Source organism: Oncorhynchus tshawytscha, linkage group LG08, assembly GCF_018296145.1.
Source record: "Oncorhynchus tshawytscha isolate Ot180627B linkage group LG08, Otsh_v2.0, whole genome shotgun sequence".
In the NCBI taxonomy this organism is placed as follows: Eukaryota; Metazoa; Chordata; class Actinopteri; order Salmoniformes; family Salmonidae; genus Oncorhynchus; species Oncorhynchus tshawytscha.
The window spans coordinates 34183536-34198795 of NC_056436.1; the positions used below are offsets into that span (position 1 = coordinate 34183536).

At 47.4% G+C, this 15260-nt stretch overlaps 1 protein-coding gene across 7 annotated transcripts in view; it reads left to right on the plus strand.

Moving 5' to 3' along the window:
• Nucleotides 1-15260, plus strand: part of LOC112256576 (rho guanine nucleotide exchange factor TIAM2) — a 106555-nt gene that overhangs the window by 74647 nt on the left and 16648 nt on the right. For 5 of the 7 annotated variants that reach the window (XM_042325445.1, XM_024429907.2, XM_042325446.1 and 2 more), the window contains 3 exons: nucleotides 10589-10774; nucleotides 13701-13769; nucleotides 14759-14884. In XM_042325445.1, coding sequence (XP_042181379.1) covers nucleotides 10589-10774; nucleotides 13701-13769; nucleotides 14759-14884 — 381 coding nt within the window. Of the gene's footprint in view, nucleotides 1-4307; nucleotides 4766-8046; nucleotides 8475-10588; nucleotides 10775-13700; nucleotides 13770-14758; nucleotides 14885-15260 lie in introns of those variants that run through there. The other 2 variants (XM_024429895.2, XM_024429896.2) reach the window with 2 other exon arrangements.

The following is a 15260-nucleotide window of genomic DNA, read 5'->3' on the forward strand; positions in this document are numbered from 1 at the left end:
GCTGTTGTAGTCATTAATACCAGTGTAATGTTTCTTATTGGACTTTGTGAGGTTGGGGTAGTTGACCAGTAGCATTTCATTGGCTACTAGACTACCATGTTTCTTTCATCACATTGCTCCATATGGAATGATGTTGCCTCGGACAGTCACCTTATTATTTAGGACGTCGCGTTAGGTTCCAGTGCTTTAGGTTCCAGTGTGTTAGGTTCTAGTGCTTTAGGTTCCAGTGCTTTAGGTTCTAGTGCGTTAGGTTCCAGTGTGTTAGGTTCCAGTGCTTTAGGTTCTAGTGCTTTAGGTTCCAGTGCTTTAGGTTCCAATGTGTTAGGTTCTAGTGCTTTAGGTTCCAGTGCTTTAGGTTCTAGTGCGTTAGGTTCCAGTGTGTTAGGTTCCAGTGTGTTAGGTTCTAGTGCTTTAGGTTCCAGTGCTTTAGGTTCCAGTGTGTTAGGTTCTAGTGCTTTAGGTTCCAGTGCTTTAGGTTCTAGTGCGTTAGGTTCCAGTGTGTTAGGTTCCAGTGTGTTAGGTTCTAGTGCTTTAGGTTCCAGTGCTTTAGGTTCCAGTGCGTTAGGTTCCAGTGCTTTAGGTTCTAGTGCTTTAGGTTCCAGTGCGTTAGGTTCTAGTGCATTAGGTTCTAGTGCTTTAGAATCTAGTGCGTTAGGTTCCAGTGCGTTGGGTTCCAGTGCGTTGGGTTCCAGTGTGTTAGGTTCCAGTGCGTTAGGTTCCAGTGCGTTAGGTTCCAGTGCGTTAGGTTCTAGTGCACAGTCCTCGTGATAGTTTTTCAGCTCCATGAGGGTGTGTAGTAAACCTCATAACTCCCAACAGGAGCTGTACAACTGTATGAAATGGCTGGCAATGGCGTGAAGTTGTTGTGCTACACATACCATTTGCCAACAGGCTGAGTAGAGTAAGCTCCTTAACTTCCTCCAACCCTTAACTAAGAGGGATTTGACAGTGCATAGAGCAGTAACCACATCCTTCCATTACTGTAGCCTCGCTCGCCGCCAATATCGAAAGTAGGCCTGTCCCATTTTTCCATATAGACACATCCTATGTGTTTTAATCACATTTAGCTCTATTCACTGAGCTTGTCTGATGCTTTAAGCACACTGTGTGATTCAATCATTTACACACACAAATGACTAGAGGTAGTCCGACCGCAATTGATTTGATTGTGCCGGGCCGGGCTCAGACTTGCTGCACTGTGTTAAAAAAAGACAGTGAGTGACTGTGACTAGCACCCATTGTCTCCCTCTCCTCCCTGCTGCAGCGACCACCACACATCAACAGTGTGTATAGTGTTGTCTCCCTCTCCTCCCTGCTGCAACGACCACCACACATCAACAGTGTGTATAGTGTTGTCTCCCTCTCCTCCCTGCTGCAGCGAACCACCACACATCAACAGTGTGTATAGTGTTGTCTCCCTCTCCTCCCTGCTGCAGCGAACCACCACACATCAACAGTGTGTATAGTGTTGTCTCCCTCTCCTCCCTGCTGCAGCGAACCACCACACATCAACAGTGTGTATAGTGTTGTCTCCCTCTCCTCCCTGCTGCAGCGAACCACCACACATCAACAGTGTGTATAGTGTTGTCTCCCTCTCCTCCCTGCTGCAGCGAACCACCACACATCAACAGTGTGTATAGTGTTGTCTCCCTCTCCTCCCTGCTGCAGCGAACCACCACACATCAACAGTGTGTATAGTGTTGTCTCCCTCTCCTCCCTGCTGCAGCGAACCACCACACATCAACAGTGTGTATAGTGTTGTCTCCCTCTCCTCCCTGCTGCAGCGAACCACCACACATCAACAGTGTGTATAGTGTTGTCTCCCTCTCCTCCCTGCTGCAGTGAACCACCACACATCAACAGTGTGTATAGTGTTGTCTCCCTCTCCTCCCTGCTGCAGTGAACCACCACACATCAACAGTGTGTATAGTGTTGTCTCCCTCTCCTCCCTGCTGCAGTGAACCACCACACATCAACAGTGTGTATAGTGTTGTCTCCCTCTCCTCCCTGCTGCAGCGAACCACCACACATCAACAGTGTGTATAGTGTTGTCTCCCTCTCCTCCCTGCTGCAGCGACCACCACACATCAACAGTGTGTATAGTGTTGTCTCCCTCTCCTCCCTGCTGCAGCGAACCACCACACATCAACAGTGTGTATAGTGTTGTCTCCCTCTCCTCCCTGCTGCAGCGACCACCACACATCAACAGTGTGTATAGTGTTGTCTCCCTCTCCTCCCTGCTGCAGCGAACCACCACACATCAACAGTGTGTATAGTGTTGTCTCCCTCTCCTCCCTGCTGCAGCGAACCACCACACATCAACAGTGTGTATAGTGTTGTCTCCCTCTCCTCCCTGCTGCAGCGACCACCACACATCAACAGTGTGTATAGTGTTGTCTCCCTCTCCTCCCTGCTGCAGTGAACCACCACACATCAACAGTGTGTATAGTGTTGTCTCCCTCTCCTCCCTGCTGCAGTGAACCACCACACATCAACAGTGTGTATAGTGTTGTCTCCCTCTCCTCCCTGCTGCAGTCTCCTCTCCTCCCTGCTGCAGCCACCACACATCAACAGTGTGTATAGTGTTGTCTCCCTCTCCTCCCTGCTGCAGCGACCACCACACATCAACAGTGTGTATAGTGTTGTCTCCCTCTCCTCCCTGCTGCAGCGAACCACCACACATCAACAGTGTGTATAGTGTTGTCTCCCTCTCCTCCCTGCTGCAGCGACCACCACACATCAACAGTGTGTATAGTGTTGTCTCCCTCTCCTCCCTGCTGCAGCGAACCACCACACATCAACAGTGTGTATAGTGTTGTCTCCCTCTCCTCCCTGCTGCAGTGAACCACCACACATCAACAGTGTGTATAGTGTTGTCTCCCTCTCCTCCCTGCTGCAGCGAACCACCACACATCAACAGTGTGTATAGTGTTGTCTCCCTCTCCTCCCTGCTGCAGCGAACCACACACACATCAACAGTGTGTATAGTGTTGTCTCCCTCTCCTCCCTGCTGCAGCGACCACCACACATCAACAGTGTGTATAGTGTTGTCTCCCTCTCCTCCCTGCTGCAGTGAACCACCACACATCAACAGTGTGTATAGTGTTGTCTCCCTCTCCTCCCTGCTGCAGTGAACCACCACACATCAACAGTGTGTATAGTGTTGTCTCCCTCTCCTCCCTGCTGCAGTGAACCACCACACATCAGTGTGTATAGTGTTGTCTCCCTCTCCTCCCTGCACATCAGCGAACCACCACACATCAACAGTGTGTACAGTGTTGTCTCCCTCTCCTCCCTGCTGCAGCGAACCACCACACATCAACAGTGTGTACAGTGTTGTCTCCCTCTCCTCCCTGCTGCAGCGAACCACCACACATCAACAGTGTGTATAGTGTTGTCTCCCTCTCCTCCCTGCTGCAGTGAACCACCACACATCAACAGTGTGTACAGTGTTGTCTCCCTCTCCTCCCTGCTGCAGTGAACCACCATACATCAACAGTGTGTACAGTGCTGTCTGTGTTGCTGAAGCTGCAACATAAATACAGCCATTTCTGTTGCACCATTGTTCTTGCGTAATATAACCATATACAATTTCAGTAGCACATGTCTTAGAGTGATGGACTGTGCCACCCCCACGGTCTCCACAATGGATCAGTCCACTCAGACAGGCGCCAATCAGACCAGTGTCTTGTACACCATGATTTGTTTTCTACTGCTAGACTAAAGAAATCTCAGTCAACCAACATCCTATCGACCAACCAAACAATCAACCACTAAATGGGGTCAGCCCTAATCCAATCACTTGGTTTGCTTCACCAATGATTTAGTGATTGTGGGAAATCCACAAATGGTCCTTTACAGGAACTGACTGGGCAGCGTACTGTAAATGGCAGCGTGTATTATGGGTGCTATACCCGTTAAGAAATCCGTTGCTCTGTTCTAGGCTAAGAATGTAAGAAGGGCGTTTTCATCACCTTTTTAAACTGTGTGAATGTGAGAGGTTGAGACATGCTCTCCAGTTACTGTGTTATTACTACTCTCCTCTTTACATCTTTTGAACCACAACAGCCAGCAAAGACCAATGGACTCTAGAAAGAAAGACCTACAGCCTCGTTAAACTTCTCCCACCTACTTACCTCCTCCTTGGGAAACTCCGACGTCCCCAGTCCCTCCTCCAGGACCTGCCTATTGGAGGGGGTGTAGTTGGTGGCGGTGATGATGACTAAGTCTATCAGTCACCATATGGCTGTGACTAGCCTAATAATCTGGGCTTATTGCTGGGAAGTTTCCCCAGCGTCTGGAGCGGCCCTAATGCAGAGAGACCGAGGGAGAGGAGGGATAAACCTATCGAGAGAGGCTTAAGAGGGCTCGCCGGAGGAGGAGAAGAAGAGGCGAGCTGGTGTGCATTGGAATGGCAGCCCTATACAATGGCTCAGGGCCGGGTGGAGGTTTGATTGCTGAGAGGAGGAGGGGGACGGTGGCGGAGGAGCAGGAGGAAGAGGCCAGGCCCTGCGTCTACCTCACCACCCTGATCCAGCTGTTCATCAGGGACCAGTCCCCAGCCCAGGCCCTGTGCTCTTTGCTGGCCATGTGCTGGTTTTGGTCAGGTGGCTGTGAGGCCGAGGAGAAGGATCTGTTTCTGGGCTCGGCCCTGCTCACCCTCAGACAGCTGTTTAAAGACAAGCTGGACCTGCTGCTGGACGACATGGCTGGATGTGTGGCCTGTGAGAAACCTACAGTACCCGACCCACGCGCTGGACTCCTGGTAACCCAACACTGTCCTTTCTAGTTGTTTGGCCAGGGTTATTTTAGTTATTATGTTTAGAACAGGTCACATGGTGTTAGTAGGTGTCAATGTTTTTATGTGCTGACATGTCCCTGTTTGTCCAACCTGCCTCTACTAATGATTAATTTAAGCAATAAGGCCTGACATGGAAACCAAACCGGCTGCGCGTGTGCGCCATCGTGTATAAATTCATTTTCCCCTACACCAAACGCAATCACGACACGCAGTTTAAAATATTAAAACAAACTCTGAACCAATTACATTAATTTGGGGACAGGTCGAAAAGCATTATATTTTTATGTCAATTTAGCTAGCTAGCTTGCACTTGCTAGATAATTAGTCCTATTTAGCTAGCTTGCTGTTAGCTCATTTGTCCTGGGAAATAACATTGAGTTGTTATTTTACCTGAAATGCACAAGGTTCTCTACTCAGACAATGAATCCACACACAAAACGGTCAACCGAATCTTTTCTAGTCATCTCTCCTCCTTCCAGGCCTTTTTATCTTTGAACTTATATGGTGGTTGGCATCTAAACTTTCATAGTATTACCACAACAACCGGCAACACAGTTTGTCTTTCAATCACCCACGTGGGTATAGCCAATGAGGAGATGGCACGTGGGTACCTGCTTCTATAAACCAATGAGGAGATGGGACTGGCAGGACTTGCAGCACGAGCTGCGTCAGTAATAGAAAGGACTTCTATTTTAACCCTTGGCAACGCAGACGCTCATTGGCGCAGGAGCAGTGTGGGTGCAATAATTGAATAACATAGATTTCTAAATTTATTTTGCAACAAGAGCGGTGTAGTCAGGGTATGAGGGGGTGTGGTGTATGGCCAATATACCACGGCTAAGGGCTGTTCTTATCCACGACGCAACACAGAGTGCCTGGATACAGCCCTTAGCCATGGTATATTGGCCATATACCACAAACTCCTGAGGTGCCGTATTGCTATTATTAACTGGTTACCAACGTAATTAGAGCAGTACAAATAAATGTTTTATCAAACCTGTGGTATACGGTCTGATATACCACGGCTGTCAGCCAATCAGCATTCAGGGCCCGAACCAACCAGTTTATAGTTAAGTATGTTGTATACAGTACATGTAGCAGCTTCCCATGGGAGAAATGATCAATTCACTGTCATACTGCAGTAGATCTTGAGGGTGTGCTGCTACAACTGAGTCACTGTGTCACTCTTCTTACTCTCTAGTATTATTTATTGTACTCAGTCCACCGGTTGTCCAGCCTGTCTCTGGAGGGTTGACTTTTCTTTTTTTATGCTTTTGCTTTATATCAGAGTCTGTCCTTTCCATAGCCTGCTAGATGTTCAGTCAGATGTTATCAGACATCCCCTGTGGCAGGTTTCTGGACCAGCGGTAGGTAGTGTTTGCTATCACCCAGCTACATGTTCTATCCGGGCACCAGGTCATGTGGCTAAGAGAAGGCTTACCCATCATTGACTGCTCCCAACTGCTTTCAATTGATTGGACCTGGTTTCATGTTGAGGGAAGTGGTTTGCTGCTATGCTACCGTTCCTCTGCTGTCATTTGATATTGATGTGATCTGGGGGGGTGTAATGCTTTTTGTCTCACACCCCTATGGGGACTTATCATGAAACATGCACTCTGAAGTCTCCGACATTCTCTGAAGTATTCCACGCACTCTGAAGAACGGGTGGAATAATGTTTGTTCAGAATGAAAAAGAAAGCGTATAATGGGAATAGAAGACTGGGGCCCTCCCTCCCTGTTTGATTTATGAGAAACTCTCTTTATTTATTGAGCTTTAAAAAGCAGATGGCAACGTTGCACAATAGGCCTAACCTGAGGGATGAATCAGCCTCTGTTAGAGCCTTACTGTGGTGTGACAGGACACTCTCCTTTGAGCAATGGGCTGAGCCGGCCCGAGGGACACCCCATATTTTATCCCTGGCTTTATACTTTAGACTTTCCATTTGGGATTGTTTATTTTCTTAAAGAGAGTCTTTTGGCGCCGGGAGGATTCTTTTCTTTAATTTGAAAGCGATTCATCTCTTAAAGTAGGCTTAGCCTTCTGCTTTTAATTACTCTATTTGAATGTTTGGCAGAGATACGGGAGAATGGACAGTATCCGGCGTCACTCCACTGTTTGACAGCTCTTGTTTCTCTTTGGGCTGGGTTTGTTTCTAACCTCACTGTATTTGCGTACTATTTGAATATGATGTCAGTGGAGGCCCTTTGACCTTGGATTAGGAGCCTCTTGGGTGTGTTTGGCTGCCACTGGGTGTATGAGGGAGCAGAAGAGAGGTTGGTGTGTGTGTGTGTGTGTGTGTGTGTGTGTGTGTGTGTGTGTGTGTGTGTGTGTGTGTGTGTGTGTGTGTGTGTGTGTGTGTGTGTGTGTGTGAATGACACCTTGCCCGTGGGTGGAAAATACCAGACTGGATAATCGCACTGTTGACACGTCAAGCAGGAGCGATAATCTCTCCACAAACGACTCCTCTTCACAAACCGCTCCTTCTGACATCTCCCATGTCAACACGTCTAGGACTTCACATGAACAATACCCAAATATCAGCCAACTGTTTCCAGTGTTAAATGTTCAGTGAAGTTATCCACACACTTTCAGACATTCCGACACCTTTTTGGACACACATTTGTGCTGTGTTCTGAGAATGCTGTTCACTTCAAGGGGTGGGGACGTAGTGGAATCTAATGTAATATGTTGCTTCTATACTGAGACCGTAGTTAGGCTAGTTAATTGTGTTGTTGTGTTGGAATGGTCTGCCCACACAAGCCTAAGCTTCCAGTCCTGGATTGGATTTGGAACAATCAGCTAGTTGTCACTCGGCTTTGTCTGCAAACAGCAGACCCAGCAGCAGGACACCCCTCAGTACGATGTTGTTTACCAGGAAGCATAGCTTCTTAACATAGGCTTGGACTCATGTTTTTATTGAAAAGCACCAACAATTGTTCATTCGAGGACCACCTCTGGCCTGTTGAACAGACACCGCTGTTCCTGACCGTGTGACAGTGTGACAGTGCAACAGTGAGGCTTGCGGGCCAGAAGAGTCCTCATTGTGTTGATGTATTGAGAGGCCAGGCCTCAGGCCTGTGGCAGCATGACACTGGCAGCCTGACCTCTGCATTATACCCTCTGGAAGCTGACATGGGTCACGTGGACCAGAGATGGGGTGAGAGAGACCGACAGAAAGAAAAAGAGAGCGAGGGAGGAATTCCCCTCCGTTCGCACTGTCCGCTCGGTCCGGCAGTCTGATTGATAGATATGCAGATTGGTGCGGGCAGCAGTTTTTAGTCAAATGCCTACGCTCACAGAACCTCTAGACACAGGATCAATGGCTAGCTCCCATCAAATGGCCCCTGGCCCCTGGAGAGTGGGGTGTTCTGTAGACTGAGGCTTCTCCTGGCCTGGTGGAGGAGGAGGAAGACGACGTGACAGACAGGGGGGTTCAGTCACTAATGAGGAAGAGGCGGAGTGTGGGAATACTGAACGTGAGGATCTGATCAGGACTATCAAGTACTGTCCAGTCAAGAACAACTAATTGCCATTTTAGTGGTCAGGTCCAGTCCAGCCGTGATGCCAGCGTGCAGGTCAGGTAGGCTGCATAGGAAAGGCTGTAACCTGGCCTGTAGGACCCAGAGACAGGCCACAGCAGCCTGGAGGCTCCTCTACAGACTACTCTTCATGGTGAGTAGGACAGAGAGGGACGAGAGGCTTGCCATGGGAGTAGAAATTACCATCCAAAGAGGGAAGGACAGCATTAGTGGGGTTTAGCCTTTCACTGTCTAGTTGTTCAAGTGTGGCGATGGGTATCAACCTCGGGCTCAACATGTTTTAGGGCTGTAGGTGTTGTGACAGAGGTTAAAACTATTCCTCATGGGGAGAGGGAGAGCAGATGGGCTAATTGGCAGGATAGGATTTAGATAATTCTTCTTAGAATCACCACAGGCTTCATGGTTGTTTAATCAGAAGAAAACAGTCAGTTCCCTGTAAGTGGGCTTTAGTATAAGCGCTAAAACTGTGAGAGGAGCCCAGATGTAGCAGGAGCTGTCAAGCGTAAGCAGAATAGGGAGGGAGAGTTGAGACTAGCGCTGTCGGATGTGCTTGTCCATTCTCCGGGTGCATTGCTGCCTCCCGCTCCCCCTCTCCATGGCTCCCGAGCGGCCTGTTCGCGGATCTTAATTGACTGGATATTTGGGTTAGCCGTCAGGCGTTCGGCTCAGACTTGGTCAGATTGTTGCGTGAGACAGGGAGACTTCTGAGTCATACCCCCCCTAGTCGTTCTCACATTTCGCCCGTATTAAGTTGCTGAAAAGTCATGCTGCGAGAATGGGAGAATCCTTCTGTGTGTGTGCGCCTGTGAGTGTGGCATCAGAAACGAACGTTATCTGTCTGTGTGAGGCTAGTTTGCCTCTGAAGCTGCCGCAGGGTATCTGATTAATATGTCAACAAGTTATCCTTCAGCCAGTCTCATAGCCTTTTCAGCTGCAATATGGAGAAGCTTTGGTCTGTGTTAGTGTGTGGGTGAAACATATTCACTACATTCAGTGTGTGTGCTTGAGCTTGTGTGTGTGTCTGTGGATGCCGATGCTTGCCCTGCGTCTGTTCTTTTGTGTATCTACAGTGTACAGCCTTCAGTGTGTTAACACAGTGGGTCAGCTTAATTATCCTAGCTCACGCGGAGACCCAGAGCTGCTGGCTGGGTGGTCGTGTCTAGAGGCCAGCCAAGCCTAGCCTGAATCCCATTCCCCTCAGTGGGGGCCTGAGCCACCAGCCCCCTGCCCCAAGACCCTTGCCATAGCCATGCTGCTCCCACAGTGCTGCCTAGTTCTGTCCTCTCTACAGATTAGTATGGAAGCTGCTTTGGCACCCTCCCGAGTAACCATGCTATAATTAAGCAATAAGGCCCAGGGTGTGTGTGTGTGTGTGTGTGTGTGTGTGTTTGTGTTTGTGTGTGTTATATGACCATTATACCACGGCTAAGAGCTGTTCTTTTGCATGACACAATGCGGAGTGCCTGGATACAGTCCTTAGCCGTGGTATATCGGCCAACTACCTCAAACCCCCGAGGGAGCCTTATTGCTATTATAAACCGGGTACTAATGTAATTAGAACAGTAAAAGCAATTGTTTTGTCATACCCATGGTAAACGGTCTGATATACCACAACTTTCAGCCAATCAGCATTCAGGGCTCAAACCACCCGGTTTCTAATTACCTGATGAACTACTGGCGTAGCTTAATAGAGGACTTGATTTGTCCCCTGTCTCTATGGTATAGGCCACACTGGGTGTTAGACACTATCTGGGTTCTGCTGGGTTGTTTTACTGTGAGGGCTGTTAATCCATTTGGTTTGTGTGTGTGTGAATGTATCTGCGCTGTTGCTGTGCAATATTGATGGTGACAGGCAGGGTATTTTCTGAGAATTGCTTGTGTAAAAATCAGCGTCTCTCTCACTCAAAAATGCATTCTCCTGCAGTGTCTCTATGCATACTCACTGGACTCACACACACACACACACACACACACACACACACACAGCGCGATAGGTCTGAGTAGAGGTTTTGCAGGGCATGTTGGCAGCTCCTCTGCAGTGGAGAGCAGCCTGTGAGTACTGGAAACAGAGCTACAGGAGCCGATGACAGCTCTGTCTGATACCGTATTACTGTGCTGATTGATGGGGATATTGTTTTATGATTGATGTATTAACAAAAGTCCTTGTGATCCTAATAAGCTTTGTGTCTACATGTTACTGTTCTCCTGTGGTCCCTAACCACTCTGTTTCTCTATCGCCCCCTGCAGAGCGTGGAGACACTGTACCACACCTTCCAAGAGGGCTCCGGGGGCCTGATGGAGGGCCACAAAGATCCCCCGAACCCAGGGGCCGAGCCCACCCTGCTCAGAACCTGCCCCCGACACATGAGCTCCACCGAGAGGCTCAGCAAGGTCATCCAGGAGCTGGTGGACACAGAGAAGTCCTACGTCAAGGTCATTCTTTTTTATAGTTCTTGAAGATAATGGCCAATTTCCCAATTTAGTTGAGCCAGGATAAAGAGACAGGGCATAGGAAAGCAAAGCCACTGAAGAGTAACAAGACATGATCTATTTCTGTGGTGTCATGGGGAGTAACAAAGAAGGCCCTACCTACCGCACAGCAGTAGCCTGTTTCATTATGCTCTACAGTACATAGGCTCATCATTCAGAGGCCCTGTGCAGCTCAACTTTCCATCTCACCCCTTTTCTCAGAGTACATTAAGGGCCTCCTCTCATGATCTCCACCTCGTCTGTCTTCATTTGTGTCAGTCGGCTGATTGTCCTTACCACCCTCTCTCTCTCTCTCTCTCTCTCTCTCTCTCTCTCTCTCTCTCTCTCTCTCTCTCTCTCTCTTTCTCTATCTTTCTCTCTTTCTCTCCCTCTCTCTCTCCCTCTCTCTTTCTCTCTTTCTCTTCTCTCTCTCTACCCCCTCTTTCTCAATTCAAGGCTTTATTGGCATGGGAAACATATGTTAACATTGCCAAAGCAAGTGAAGTAGATAATATACAAAAGTGAAATAAACAATCAAAATGAACAGTAAACATTACACTCACAGAAGTTCCAAAAGAATAAAGACATTACAAATGTCATATTATGTATATATACAGTGTTGTAACGATGTGCAAATGGTTAAAATACAAAAGAGAAAATAAATAAACATAAATATGGGTTGTATTTACAGTGGTGTTTGTTCTTCACTGGTTGCCCTTCTTCACTGGTTACCCGTTCTGCTCTGCATGCATTATTTGGTGTTTTACGTACACAGAGGATATTTTTGCAGAATTCTGCATGCAGAGTCTCAATTTGGTGTTTGTCCCATTTTGTGAAGTCTTGGTTGGTGAGCGGACCCCTCGACCTCACAACCATAAATGGCAATGGGCTCTATAACTGATTCAAGTATTTTTAGCCAGATCCTAATTGGTATGTCAAATTTTATTTTCCTTTTGATGGTATAGAAGGCCCTTCTTGTCTCTCAGATCGTTCACAGCTTTGTGGACGTTACCTGTGGCGCTGATGTTTAGGCCAAGGTATGTATAGTTTTTTGTGTGCTCTAGGGCAACAGTGTCTAGATGGAATTTGTATTTGTGGTCCTGGCGACTGGACCTTTTTTGGATCACCATTATTTTGGTCTTACTGAGATTTACTGTCAGGGCCCAGGTCTGTCAGGGCCCAGGTCTGTCAGGGCCCAGGTCTGGCAGAATCTGTGCAGAAGATCTAGGTGTTGCTGTAAGCCATCCTTGATTGGGGACAGAAGCACCAGATCATCAGCAAACAGTAGACATTTGACTTCAGATTCTAGTAGGGTGAGGCCGGGTGCTGCAGACTGTTCTAGTGCCTTCGCCAATTCGTTGATATGTATGATGAAGAGCGTGGGGCTTAAGCTGCATCCCTGTCTCATCCCAAGGTGAGTCTGCTGTTAATGATAATGCAGAGAATTGTCCAAAGGTTGCTGTTGACGCATATCCCACGATAGTTATTGGTTTCAAATTTGTCTCCACTTTTGTGGATTGGGGTGATCAGTCCTTGGTTCCAAATATCAGGGAAGATGCCAGAGCTAAGGATAATGTTAAAGAGTTTTAGTATAGCCAATTGGAATTTGTTGTCTGTATATTTTATATTTTAATTGAGGATATCATCAACACCACAGGCCTTTTTGGATTGGAGGGTTTTTATTTTGTCCTGTAGTTCATTCAAGATAATTGGAGAATCCAGTGGGTTCTGGTAGTCTTTAATAGTTGATTTGCAGATTTATATTTGATCATGTATATGGTTTTGATGTTTGTTCTTTGTTATAGGGCCACAAAGATTAGAGAAGTGGTTTACCCATATCTCCATTTTGGATAGGTAATTCTTCATGTTTGTTTAGTGTTTTTCAATTTTCGCAGAAGTGGTTAGCTCTCTCTCTCTCTCTCTCTCTACCCTATAGCTCGTGTCTCTACCCTTTCAATAACATTTCAATTCAATTCAAAGGGCTTTATTGGCATAGGAAACATGTTTACATTGCCAAAGCAAGTGAAATAGGAAATAAACAAGGGAATTTAACAATCAAAAATGAACATTACACTCACTATTTCTTTTTACGAATATAGACATTTCAAAAGTTATATTATTTGAACAGTGTTGTAACAATGTGAAAATAGTTGAAGTATTAAAGGGAAAGTAAATAAACAGATAAATATAGGTTGTATTTACGTGCAATGGTGTTTGCGCTCCTCTGGTTGTCCTTTTCTTGTGGCAACAGGTCACAAATCTTGCTGCTGTGGTGGCACACTGTGATACTTCACCAAAAATATATGGGAGTTTATCAAGATTGGATTTGTTTTCAAATTCTTTGTGGGTCTGTGTAATCTAAGGGAAATATCTCTCTCTGGTCATACATTTGGCAGGAGGTTAATTCTTTCCAATGTGTCAAGTAATTATCATTTTTGTTTTCTCATGATCTCTCTCTCTCTCTCTACCCTATCTTTCTCTCTCTCTCTCTCTACCCTATCGCTCTCCCTCTCAATCACTCTATCTCTCCGAGCGGTGGGTGGGGGATTTGTAGGCAGGAGGGAATGCCTTCCCAACGTCCTCTGCTGCGGCTGAAACCATCTGTCTGTGATGTGCTGCGTTGGCTGGGCGGCGGAGGCCGTAAATCAGCCTAATGAGTATATCTCCAGTGACGCCCTGATGGGCCGCAGCCCCATTAAAACACAGGGAGGGAGAAAGACAGAGAGGAAGATGAAGGGAAAGATAACAGAGTAGTTTTGGGCGGTTGGAGTAACTGTTGATACTGATACCACCCTATGATGCACTGGTGGTGTACTGTATGTGTCATGAGAGTGGCATTGGTGTTGTCGGATTCACTAACCCACCTCTTGTCTGTCTTTTCTTCCTACAGGACCTGAGTTGCCTCTTTGAGATCTACCTGAAGCCCTTGCAGAATGAGACCTTCCTCACTCTGGATGAGGTATTTAAAAATAATAATAATATTTAACCTTTATTTAACTAGGCAAGTCAGTTAGGAACAAATTCTTATTTATACCCCCGGCCAAACCCTAGGCCGGACAACACTGGGCTAATTGTGCGCCGCCTTATGGGACTCCCGATCAGGGACGGTTGTGATACAGCCCGGGATTGAACCAGGGTCTGTTGTGGACACCTCTAGCACTGCAATTGCAGCACTTTAGACCGCTGCGCCACTTGGGAGTAAAGGATCTCTGGATGAGGTAGAGGAGGGAGGGTGTTGGTGGGATGGGTGGAGGGGAGGGGAGGACGAGGGAGGTAATAGAGATGGAGAATTTTACGAGGTTGGTTCATGATGAAGATGGATAGTTTATTAGATTGGGGTGGTGGTGAGGATAAATGACCTCTAGTAATGAACTCTCACAACCTCTTCTTATTTAGTCCCTTTCTGACATAGGCCCACATATTAGAAAGCGTGCGCAGGATTCTGTTTATATCTCCAATTGCATTGTTGTCTTCCATTGTTCGATACACAATTGACTCTTCTCTCAGGTTGGGATTAGTCCTTGTGTGACTGTCCCTCCCTGTGAGCCCACAAGGCTATGGCTGGAGAATGCTGATGTGTAGCTTTAGTGTAGCTTAAGTCCCACTGAGCTAGGGACATTGATGTAAACTGAGGCTAACCTCAGTCTCAGGACGACGCTCTCACAGGAGAGATCCATCGATACACACTGGGGAAGGGGGGCTGATTAAACCGCCGTTTATGGACACTCCGCCGTGTCTAGGTACACAGCGGAAGAGAGAGCAAGACACCCTGAATATCTTTTAATGAAGGTGTGGGAGAGCCAGGGAGTGGGAGATTGTATTAGAGGTGGAAGGAAAGAGAGGCTGTTCCTAAGTGCCTTTCACACGTGGGACATTTGAGGTGGAGGTGAACGAGTGACTGCCTGCTGTTAGGTCTTTGACCAGGCTCCTGTCTCTCCTTTCCTTCAGATGGATAGTCTGTTTGGCAGCCTGCCAGAGATGCTGGACTTCCAGCGGGTGTTCCTGCAGACGCTGGAGGAGAGGATCGCCTCTTCACCTGACTTCCGAACGCTGGAGACCCCTGAGCAGTTTAAGGTACGGTAGTTTGGAGTACACACACGTGCCCCTTATGCTACAGCTGCCTCTGCCAAACATCTCTTGCAGTAATCACACTTGACATGAAACCGCATACTCACAGGCTTATTAACCAGTTAGCTATGATGTTCTGTCACACCTTGGGATATTCATTATTGAAGAGATGTCACAGGTTCACGCATGGTTGATTTACTGCATCGACAAGGCAACGTGTGTGGCCTATTGATTTTGTGATGTTGACTTGGAGAATTGTATCTCCAAGTCAAAGAGCATTGGACTCAGAGGTTAGAGGGGGCGGGGCCTGGGGGATTTTAAACACTGTCCCATGGGAGGGAGGTGAGCGTGTTCAGGTCACGACTTCAAATGTTCTCTCCCA